Source organism: Terrapene carolina, unplaced genomic scaffold (genome assembly GCF_002925995.2).
Source record: "Terrapene carolina triunguis isolate 2854851 unplaced genomic scaffold, T_m_triunguis-2.0 Scaffold113, whole genome shotgun sequence".
NCBI lineage: Eukaryota > Metazoa > Chordata > Testudines > Emydidae > Terrapene > Terrapene triunguis.
In genome coordinates, this window is record NW_020664464.1 from 30,955,926 (window position 1) to 30,968,408 (window position 12,483).

Sequence of the window (12,483 nt, forward strand, 5' to 3'; positions counted from 1 at the left end):
GGAATTTTTTCCACTTAGTTTGTAAGATGTGTAACTAAGGAATGATTCACTAAGGCTATGTGCAAGACTAGCTTAGCTAAGTAGTGAAAGCTTTATAAAGTTGCTCAGGAAAGAAGGTACATAGGGACTGAGGAAAGCTTCTGAAAACATTTTAAGATGCACAGCAGGCAGCCCCACTTTGATCATGTCCAAGGAAGGTGTTTCTTCCTATACACCATCTAAGCATGTGTGGGAGAAGGCATTCTGGTGATGTATAAATAGTTCCAGATTGTGGAATTTAAACACACTTCAAATTTGTAGAAGCTAACAGAATTTCCAAAGCCTAAACAGGGAAGCTCCTACCTTTTTACTTTAAGTAAAGAAAATCTATAGAAAGATTATATTTGTACAATGTTAAACAAACATGGTTAAATAATCAAAGACAGAATGTGCCAAATAAAAGATTTCAGATGCCCTCAAACTTGGACTGTCCCCTTCTGAGTGCTACAGAATATTAACTTTTGTTAAAAGCTACCATACATTTGTTGATAACTTTATGTGCTGCATACTGTAGTACTATGTATATGCCATAATCCTATAAAATCATGTATATAAAAAGCACACAGTTGTTTCATAGGGAACTGACACATACTTTCCTACACGTAAGAATCTATTATGCACATGATCAAAGTTAGCTTTGAAGTCGCTGCTTCATCCCTGTATACATTACTGCATGTAAGCAAGGATGAAGAGAATATATATCCTGCTGTCTCTCATATAAGATTGTTGGCTCTTCTAAGCAGGGAACACATTTAGTTGTGTTTTTATACTGCTTAGCACAACAGGAACCTTATCTGTGACAGGGCCCCTAGGCACTACTGCAATACAAAATAATTGTTATGTACAAAAAACCCAAAACAAAACAATGTTAACAGAATGTTATTTGGGTTGCAAAGCCAAGCCCTCAAAAGTTAGAAAAAGCCAGATTAACAATTAATCTAATAATAATAATAATAATAATAGTGTATGACAATCTTAGTAAAATGTGATAGTGAGGATAAGTTATCAAAATATGTAAGTAGATAAGAATATGTATATACAGGAGTATGACATTAAATTTAGTGTAAGTAAAAAGAGAAGAAAGTGTTACAAGATTATTTCAAGTTGTAGAAAAAATTCTATAAGCCAAATACAGAATTTTGTAAAATGAAAGCTTAGAACTTGTAGAATATTGGAGCATGACTTAGATTATGTTTTCCATGAGTCTTTGACTGACCAAATATTTCTGTCTGGCTTTTCTCAAAAAAAGTTTTGGGCTTTTGGGCCAAAAATTGAATTTTTGTAATTTTTCAGTGAAAAGTCAGAATTTTCTACAGATACCATCCCCCACCATTTTCTGATCAGCTGAGACCCTAAGTTTGGGGTCTAATCCTTTAGTCACACAAACTTTTCTACTGTTCCTGACAGTAGTCAAAAATGTTTTTAAAAGGACATTTTTATTGAGTATTTTAATGAGGTACTTAGAAGCTCCTTCAAGCTACCTGTCTCAGGAAAAGCTTGAAAGCAGCAGCTCATGTGCCTGTCAGGCTGGACAGGGAAGATGTGCACTTTGATGTCACAAAGGGAACAAGGCTTTAGTATAGTTTCCGCTATAAACCTCAGATGCTGAGAAGTGATTTCTCAGTTGCTTAAAACTTTGGAAAAAATTCCCCAAAATGAAACAACCACACACTCCCAATGACGACTCTGTCCTTGCAAAGTTTCAAATGACAAACTGTTACTCTGCTCAAAAAATGATTAGAATTCGTACAACCTCCTATTATAAAACAGAGGAAGGAATTTTATTTGATGTTTTAAAAAAAACACCACACCTTTGGGAAGAGACCCGGTATAAAAAAAATCTCAGACCAAAAGGTGATATTTCATAAATTTCACAATACGTAAAAACAGGGGATTACAATGGAAACTAATCTGCAGCTTTCACAAAAGTAGTTTGACTCATAATCTTAGTAAATTTTATAATATACAAGAAAAATTATACAAATATTAAGACTAACTACTATAGTTAAAAAACTGGTTAGACAAAAATACAGCATCTTTGCTCAACTGAACTCACCAGCTGTTTCCCAATCCAGTCATATTCATAATCAAACATATAGCCCTTCCGATCAAATAAGTCTGTAAAGAGTTTTCTTAAGTAGTCATAGTCTGGTTTTTCAAAAAAATCTAGCCTTCTTACATAACGCAGATATGTAGCCATTTCCTCTATACAAATGAGAAATATTCATAATTGCCATTTCTGTTTTATTAATGGTTAAACAATTACATTAATCATTGACACTTAAAAACAAACCAAATAAATTTTTAGCTTTCTATATAAAATTCAGATTGATTTTATGTCATGTTAATTTACTTATCAGTTTAGTTTTTATGTTCCGCAGCAGTTAATGCATTTTTCCCTTTGAAACAATTATGCACCAATTAACTTTATGTTCATGAGTATCCCACTGAATTTAATGGAACTGCCATATGTGTAGATGTTTGCAGGATGGGAGCCAAATAGACCCCAAAAAATATCAACTTTAAAAAATCATGCTAAAATCTATCATTACTAGACCAGAGAGGTTTATATACCAGAAAAACTTTTTTTCTTCCCCCTGCCCCCAGCTTATTTTGTGCATTTGAGAGAAGTTTCTGTTTAGTCAATTTCATGGGTGCTTCTGTGTAGTAAGTCAGTTTCATATATCTGAGTCGTTTATAGAGAAATCAGGGAAATAAAATCTCTTTTTGTATAGGAAAATGCAACTATAATACCACAAAAATTGTTAGGGGGACCCAGAGGCAGGAATAATGCCCAAAATAAAGAGTTACAAGTAGTTTAAAGTAAGTCACCTTCAAAATGATGGTCATGTACCAGTAAGAAAAGTGTTACAATAAATATTTTTAAAAAATATTAATCTGCTTTCTTATAGACAAAAGGGAGACCAACATTTTATGCTTCAGGACAAACTGATCACTACCTGGAACTGGAAATACACTTCCTCCCCTCTTCCCTCCTCCCCATAGAATGTCAATATATTAAACAATTAGTGGTTTTGGGCCTCTCTCCTAATCCCCCAGCTTCAACAACAGCCAGTGACAAAACTCTGTGATGTTTCATTATATTTTAAATTACGTTCATTACCACAATATATTTTATTATATGTATTTGAAAGCCATTTTTCTTAGTAATGTATACAGTCCTACAGTATTAAAAAAGATTTACTGCAGCGTTATTTTAAAGATAGATTCATCTTCATTAACACAATCATTACCTGGAAAGTTTTCACACAATACTTCGATAGGTGTTGCTCGTTTTGTGTCTCCAATTTTCTGATAACGTTCTTTTAATGTATCAGCCTATGATGTGAAAGATAAATTTATAACTTCAGAAAGTATTTTAGGAGACAACTTTACTAAGGAAACACGATGGAGAAGATGACTTTTTTTAAAAAGGGGAGATAAGGATATTAAAAACACTACCTTTAAACCTTGCCATGGAAGGCTCCCTCTGAGAAAATACATAAACATATGTCCTAAAGCTTCCAAATCATCTCTTCTACTTTGTTCTGAAACATAAAATAAAAAAGTTATTAGAATGTTACATCTGCTTAATGCATACTTTAATTTTTCACATGATTTAGAAAAAGTTTTAAAATATTTAGAAGTTTAACAATATAAAATTTTATATTAAAGTAGTGCACATTTTTGCCTATTGTGGATCTTATTAAGAGCAGAGTTAAACAAAAAATGCCAATGCAGAATACTGGTATGTTCATCTTACTAATACAAGTCATTTTTGGTATAAAAGGAAATTGATCTGATATTTAAAATTATACTTTCATTAAACATGCCCACATTTTTCAACTATGTTAAATGAGAACAATTTAACAATCTGTCATTGAACAAATTTCCTTCTTAAAATGATGAAAATTAATGTGATACATGGAAAAAGTAATATTTGTTCCCCATCTATCCACTTTATGGAGTTTTTTTAGGAAACCCAAGGTTTTATTGGGGAAGTAAGAAGTCTTACACGGAAAACTGACTTTTCAGTCAAAAAGCACCATTGAGGAAGCAAGCAGCTGTAGCTTATTCCCCTATCTAGCTGACCTTAGAGTAGAACTGTGAATGGAATTACTTTGCAGTAATACAATTTTTGTTTACATTAATGAAGTGCTTGTCAGGGTATTAGAATTCCGGAATTCAAGCCACAGTATTCCATAAAGTATACAAGAAAATAAAATAAGAAAACCAACAACAGTAAATTTCAAAAGAGAACTCAAGTGATTCAAATTTGCAAAATTCACAAGTGCCCTTTCGTTTCTGAAATTCTGACTATTTTAAAGCGAAAACAAATTTCTTATTGACAAAGTATTATTCACATTTTAAAATTACAGATATCAATATATTTAAGAGTCTTCAATATAGGTAATTCAATGATCTTTAGATTATTCAATTATACAATAGGATACCCCAAGATCTTAAAGCCAATAGAAAAAATACTGCTGCTAGTCAGTAATATTAGCCTTCTACTACTGGAGATGGAGGCATACAATTATATAGGATATATATTTTTTTTAAATTGAGGTGATTCATTGGATTGAAAGCAGTTCCATAAATACACAAGTAACTCCTCAGTCTCAACAGTAAAATGTTGTTTGGTCACCCAGTTTTAAAGCAATAATAGATTACTACTACTAATTATCTTTATAAAGAGAGTATAGATATGGCTAATGCTAAACAAACTTATCTAGTCTACTCCTTATAGTAGATCAGGAAGTTCATAGCACAAAATTTGCCTTTACAGACCAAATCTTAAACACAGTTAGGGAACTGTGAATTTACTTTGCATTGTGATGTCCTTACATTTTACAGGTTTCAGAGTAGCAGCCGTGTTAGTCTGTATCCGCAAAAAGAACAGGAGTACTTGTGGCACCTTAGAGACTAACAAATTTATTAGAGCATAAGCTTTCGTGGGCTACAGCCCACTTCTTCGGATGCATATAGAGTGGAACATATATTGAGGAGCTATATATACACACATACAGAGAGCATGAACAGGTGGGAGTTGTCTTACCAACTCTGAGAGGCCAATTAAGTAAGAGAAAAAAACTTTTGAAGTGATAATCAAGATAGCTCAGTACAGACAGTTTGATAAGAAGTGTGAGAATACTTACAAGGGGAGATAGGTTCAATGTTTGTAATGGCTCAGCCATTCCCAGTCCTTATTCAATCCTGAGTTGATTGTATCTAGTTTGCATATTTGTGTCCATTAATTCTTTTGCATAGAGACTGTCCGGTTTGGCCAATGTACATGGCAGAGGGGCATTGCTGGCACATGATGGCATATATCACATTGGTAGATGTGCAGGTGAACGAGCCCCTGATGGTATGGCTGATGTGATTAGGTCCTATGATGATGTCACTTGAATAGATATGTGGACAGAGTTGGCATCGGGCTTTCTTACAAGGATAGGTTCCTGGGTCAGTGTTTTTGTTCAGTGATGTGTGGTTGCTGGTGAGTATTTGCTTTAGGTTGGGGGATTGTCTGTAAGCGAGGACAGGTCTGTCTCCCAAGATCTGTGAGAGTAAAGGATCATCTTTCAGGATAGGTTGTAGATCTCTGATGATGCGCTGGAGAGGTTTTAGTTGGGGGCTGAAGGTGACAGCTAGTGGTGTTCTGTTATTTTCTTTTAATGGAAACAAATCTGACATCAGGAAACAATACTCAAAAACCAGTGGGAGAACACTTTAACCTGTCTGGCCATTCAATGACAGACCTGCGGGTGGCTATCTTACAACAGAAAAACTTCAAAAACAGACTCCAACGAGAGACTGCTGAGCTGGAATTGATATGCAAACTAAATACAATCAACTCAGGACTGAATAAGGACTGGGAATGGCTGAGCCATTACAAACATTGAATCTATCTCCCCTTGTAAGTATTCTCACACTTCTTATCAAACTGTCTGTACTGAGCTATCTTGATTATCACTTCAGAAGTTTTTTTCTCTTACTTAATTGGCCTCTCAGAGTTGGTAAGACAACTCCCACCTGTTCATGCTTTCTGTATGTATGTTATATATATCTCCTCAATATATGTTCCACTGTATATGCATCCGAAGAAGTGGGCTGTAGCCCACAAAAGCTTATGCTCTAATAAATTTGTTAGTCTCTAAGGTGCCACAAGTACTCCTGTTCTTTTTACATTTTACAGTTGCTTCCCTTCCCAACAGAACCTGTTTTTAAAAATGCTTATTCCTTTAAAAGGACTCGATCTTAAAAAAGAAACATCGTTTTGACAAACAGGTAGCATATTTTACAACTGAATTTGACAAAACTGCTTAACTTGAAGTTCTCTTTCAAAGAGCAGTTGATGCTTCGTTTCTAAATAGTATGTGTTTCACGATTCAGATTTGCTGTATTTTTCCCCTCATTTGTCATGAAGAACAGTTGCAAGAAGATAATGTACTTTTCTGAGTTGGTGTACTTTTTCCTGACAGGTTTTCCTAAGTTCCTATGGTGAAATAAATTTCCATTTCCATGAACATGATTAAGTCCACAGATGGGAAAGCAACAACAATTTAAATAAACTCTTCTGTTTCCCTGCAAATGCACTTTGTAATACAGAAGCAAAGAAATGAGAGGTGTCAGACCATAGTATGAAGACAACTGTTTCTAAATAGAATATTTATTACAGTTGTCTAAGCAATGCCAGTAGTTATTTGAGGAACCTATTAATGGTTGCTTTTATGATTCATGTATTTTAATTAAAGAAAAGTTTGCTGTGATTAATGCTTCTTTTCCCATCTTTTCTTAGGTTATAGCAAATGTGAAAAACATTGCTACAATTTTTTTTTAATCTGAAGTAATTTGTGAAGTACATAGGGCAGTTTTTTGTTTAAAATGTAACTAGAAAAAGCCACACTCTAGGAGTGACCACTCATTTTAGTGGACCTTTTATAGACAAAAGCTAAATGGCCATTACTCGTAGAAGAGAATATGCTGTTCAACAGCTAAACCCATTTAATGTGTTCTAAATAATAGTTTGTCTGAAAAAGGTAGATTTGAAGTACTTGTCAATATAAGAGGAGATTAAAATTTTCACAATGAGAAGCAGACAAAATTAAAAACATCACCACATTTAGTAGCATAGATAAAGTTTAACAATTGTCCTGTTTAAAAGAAAACAGCAAGGAGAAGCTCTATTAGCAGGTCAGATAAATTTGTAATTATGCAAGATGAACAAAGCCTTACACAATGGAAAGGCGCAAGAAGCATTCTCTTCCAGAGCTGTTTGGTGGGCATGGAAAGAACACACACCGCATTATGCATTAGGATAATGCAGATTGATCCACCAGGTGTGCCAGCCTTACTGTGCAGGCTTGTACAGTAAGAAGACATGAACTTGTCTCCTAACTGTGGAGAGAAGGGCAGTGCTTAATTTGCACCAGGGCTGAGCCCCAGCAACTCTAGACTTGACAGTTCATAGCCCTGGCACGGTCTGGGCTTGCTGCATCAGTTACTCAAGTAAAAACATTGCTTGAGCCCAGCACCTTTTTCATTACAAATTAAGCACTAGAGAAGGGGTGAGTTAGCCCTGCTTGCAGGGATCAGCTCCTGGTACAGGGCAGATGAGAGGGCAGAAATTTAAAAAATTTAGGAAGATCACATCCTAGTCCTAAATCAGTAGTTCATTATCAAGAAAACTTGACTGAATTTACATTCAAAACACATTTTGTTCAGTTGATCCATCATGCATTCAATTTCAAATTAACTTTTATTGTACTGCATGAGTATATAACATTACACTACTAAGACCTAAAGGTTGAAAATTAATTGCATGAGTCAGAAAATTCAGAGATGATGAAATCTGGACGTTCATGTGTAATATACTAAAATCACATTGGACAATATGACATTCTTTAGAGAATAAAACAATTTTGCTTTCAGATATAAGTTGGTTGTCTCATAAAAATCAGTCAGCCCAGGGAACTGCAGCTTCTGGAAGAAAGGCCCCCTCTATACACAGAAATAAATCTGCAGTACCTCTCCAGAAAGAATCTTCCCAAGATGCAACTGTAAGAATAAAAAATTACTAAACACTATGTGAGTCAGCCAGAAGGATGTGATGGCCACCAGAAACATTTTTCACAAATAAAAAAAAAAAAAAGGCAACTTTCTAGCAAGGGCTCAAAAAGGGGGTTGTTATGCCCTTAATTAACAGACAGAGACAGACTGACATTCATTTTCTTCACACTGCAGTCACAAGAGAGGTACCAATTTTAGAAAATATTCCCCAACTATAAACATACTGTAGAGGTAGATTAATTCTACCTTGAAGAAAGAAGTTTTTATTCAAGAGAGGAAAAAAAATTAAGAGATTTAAATTTAAGATTCAGGCTATAAAGTTCTTATTTTTCCACACACTCAAGCAAATTCTGGACTTTGTCTTAGAAAGTCCAAGAAGATATTGATATATTCTCCATGAATGCTATCTATCTCTACTAGAGCTGTCGATTAATTGCAGTTAACTCATGCATTTAACTAAAAAAAAATTAATCACGACTAACCGCAGTTTTAATCGCACTGTTAAACAATAGAATACCAATTGAAATCTATTAAATATTTTCAATGTTTTTCTACATTTTCATATATATTGTATTCTGTGTTGTAATTAAAATCAAATTGCATATTATTTTTATTACAAATGTTTGCACTATAAAAATGATAAATAAATGAAATAGTATTTTTCAATTCACTCATACAAATACTGTAGTTCAATCTCTTTGCTGTGAAAGGGAAGGTTACTCGCCTTGTGCAGTAACTGAGGTTCTTCGAGATGTGTCTCTCTGTGAGTACTCCACTATAGGTGGCAGTGCGTGCTGGCACCGCTGATTGGAGATTTTTGCTAGCAGTGTCTGGTTGGGACACGCGTGAGCAGTAACTGTCTCGCAGCGCTGCTGGTGGCTCTTCTGGCACGCGCACACCCCAACCCACTCAGTTCCTTCTCTATCGTGAAGCATTTAGTTCTTACTCCCCGAAGTAGAGGGGAGGAGGGTGGGTAGTGGAGCACCCACAGGGACATACATCTTGAAGAACCTCAGTTACTGCACAAGGTGAGTAACCTTCCCTTCTTCTTCGAGTGCTGTCCCTGTGGGTGCTCTACTTCAGGTGAATGGAGAGCAGTGCCCTCATCAGAATGGAAGGTGTTTTGGAGTTGAGCCTGTAGCTGCAGCTAGGACCATGAAGCCTACCCTTGTGTCTGCACTCATGCTGAGCATAATGGCATACTGGTTAGTGAATGTATGTTCAGATGCCCATGTAGCTGCTCTGCATATGTCTAGAACGGGTATGCTGTACAGGAATGCTATGGAAGCTGCTATGGCTCTTGTCTAACGTGTTCTGATGCCCATTGGGGCTTCTCTGTTATATAGGGAGTTTTATATCCATTTAGTCTTAGCGTGGATATAGCCACACCCTTTGATCTTTCTGTCGTTGATACCAATAGTCTGTAAGATTTACTGAAGGCCTTTGTTCTGTCCAGATAAAAGGCCAGGGAGCGACGGACATCTAATGTATGTAACAATGCCTCTTGGGGGTTGTTGTGTGGTTTCAGATGGAATGTAGGTAAGTGAATTGGTGGAATGAGTACGATATTTTGAGCATGAATTTAGGATGTGTCCTAAGAGTCACTTTGTCCTTGTAAAATACTGTGTATAGGGGGTGAGCCATGAGTGCCCCTATCTCACTCACTCTTTGTGCCGATGTGATGGCTATCAAGAATCCCACTTTCATAGATAAGTGAAGTAAAGAACACGATGCTAAGGATTCGCATGGTTTTCTGGTTAGGCATTTGAGTACTAAGTTTAAATCCCATGCTGGTGTGGGTTCATGGATATCCGGGTACATGTTCTGTAGCCCCATTATGAACCTCTTAGTAGTGGGATGGGCGAATACTGATGTCCCATCCATCTGTTGGTGGAAGGCTAGTATGGCCGCGAGGTGAACTTTAATCGAGTTTGTAGCCAGTCCTGAGTTTAAGGATAGTAGGTAATCCAGGATGAGAGGAAGTGGTGCCTGTTGTGCAGATATTTGTTTCATTTGGCACCATAGGGAAAATCTTTTCAATTTTTGGAGGTAAGTAGAGCGTGTTTTGTTTCCCGCTATTAATCAGTACTTATTTTACTTGGTCAGAACAGGTTAATTCCTCAGGACGGAGCCATGATGGAGCCATGCCTTCAGGTGGAGTTTCCCTGGATCTGGATGGAGGGTTTGACTATTGTCCAGTGACAAGAGATTGTGTAGACAGGAGAGAGTGAATGGCTTGCATATTGCTTTGCGAGTCAAGGGAACCAAGTCTATCTGGGCCATGTTGGCATTATAAGGATTAACTTGGCCCTGTCGGTTCGTGTTTTGTGTATGACTCTGAAGATCAGAGGAATCGGTGGGAAGGCATATAGGAGAGGGACGTTCCATTTGATAAAGAATGCATCTCCCAGTGATTGTGCTCCCTGTCCTGTACGTGAGCAGAACTTTAGGCATTTCTTGTTTGCTCGTGTCGCAAACAGGTCTATCACTGGAGTTCCTCATCTGTGGAAAATACGATGTGTTATTTCATCGTTCAGTTTCCATTTGTATTCTTGTGAAAACTGTCTGCTTAGTGTGTCCGCCATGATATTCAGGCGACCCAGTAGGTATGATGCTGTGATAGTGATATTGTGCTTTATGCACCAGTTCCATAGTTTTAGAGCTTCTGCACATAAGGAGCGGGATCGTGCTCCACCCTGGCAGTTGATATAGAACATACATGCAATGTTGTCTGTTAGGATCTGTATCATTCTGTTTCTTATGAGAGAAAGGAAGTGGCAGCATGCATTGCGTACCACACGTAGTTCTAGTAGGTTTATGTGAAAATGTGTTTCCGCAGGGGACCATTTGCCCTAAGTGGTATGTTGGTTCAGGTGAACCCCCCCATCTGATCAGGGAGGCATCTGTTGTGATCTGAACAGATGGTGGTTCCTGTTGGAATGGTACACCAGAACAAACCTTCATTGGATTTGTCCACCATCATAGTGATCGTATCACCTTTGTGGTGGGTGTGATTCTCTTGTTTAGACTGTCTTCATGGGATGTATACTGCATTCAGCCATCTCTGAAGGCACGTGTAGCCTGGCGTGTTTTACAATGAATGTGGTAGCAGCCATATGTCCCAATAGTTGTAGGCATGTTCGCACATATACCCATGGACTGTGAGAGACCACTGATATAAGGGAGGGCATTGTTGTGAACATGGCCTTGGTAGTAATGCTCTGGCCATGAGGGAGTCCAGGTGAGCTCCAATGAACTCTAGTTCCTGTACCGGAATGAGCGTGGATTTCTTTTAGTTGATTTGCAGTCCCAGGGAGTGAAAGAGAGAGATGATTATTTGAATGCTTCGTTCTGTTTCTGTCTTTGTGGTGCCTTTGAGTTGGCAGTTGTCTAAGTAAAGGGATATCAGTATCCCCCGTCTCCGTAAGTAAGCCGCTACTACCGCAAGTGTTTTGGTGAATACTTTCGGTGCCGTCGAGAGGAGGAATGGTAGCACTATGTATTGGAAATGTTCTTGTCCTACTGTGAACTTAGGAAGCGTCTGTAAGCCAGATGGATTGTAACGTGAAAGTATGTGTCTTGTAGGTTGAGGGCTGCGAACCAGTCCCCTTCCTCCAGCATAGGGATGATTGAACTCACGGTGATCATTTTGAATCTGTGGGCACAGATTAAATTGTTGAGTCTCCTTACACCAAAGATGGGATGCACGTCCACCTGAAGCGGCGCACCCATAGGGACAGCACTCAAAGAAGTGCAACTTACAAATGTAGATTTTTTTTTTGTTACATAACTGCACTCAAAAACACAACAAAGTAAAACTTTACAGCCTACAAGTCCACTCAGTCCTACTTCTTGCTCAGCTAATCGCTCAAACAAGTTTTTTTGCATTTACAGGAGATAATGCTGCCCTCTTCTTATTTACAATGTCAACAGAAAGTGAGAACAGGCATTTGCATGGCACTTTTGTAGCCAGCATTGCAAGGTATTTATGTGCCAGATATGCTAAAGATTCATATGCCCCTCCATGCTTCGGCCACAATTCCAGAGAACATGCCTCCATGCTGATGATGATGATGCTCGTTAAAAAAACAATGCGTTAATTACATTTGTGACTGAACTCCTTGGGGGAGAATTGTATGTCTCCTGTTCTGTTTTACCTGCATTCTGCCATATATTTCATGTTATGGCAGTCTCGGATTATGACCCAGGACATATTGTTTGTTTTAAGAACACTTTCACTGCACATTTGACAAAATGCAAAGAAGGTACCAATGTGAGATTTCTAAAGATAGCTACAGCACTCGACCCAAGGTTTAAGAATCTGAAGCGCCTTCCAAAATCTGAGAGGGACAAGGTATGGAGCATGCTTTC

At 37.4% G+C, this 12,483-nt stretch overlaps 1 protein-coding gene across 4 annotated transcripts in view; it reads right to left on the minus strand.

Moving 5' to 3' along the window:
• The window catches only part of CSNK1G3 (casein kinase 1 gamma 3), a 138,913-nt gene that overhangs the window by 40,337 nt on the left and 86,093 nt on the right, over positions 1-12,483 (minus strand). For all 4 annotated transcript variants that reach the window (XM_024193382.1, XM_029911704.1, XM_029911705.1 and 1 more), the window contains exons 7-9: positions 3,502-3,587; positions 3,294-3,378; positions 2,096-2,244 (exon numbers count right to left, since the gene is read on the minus strand). In XM_024193382.1, the coding sequence (XP_024049150.1) occupies positions 2,096-2,244; positions 3,294-3,378; positions 3,502-3,587 (320 nt within the window). The remainder of the gene's footprint in view (positions 1-2,095; positions 2,245-3,293; positions 3,379-3,501; positions 3,588-12,483) is intronic.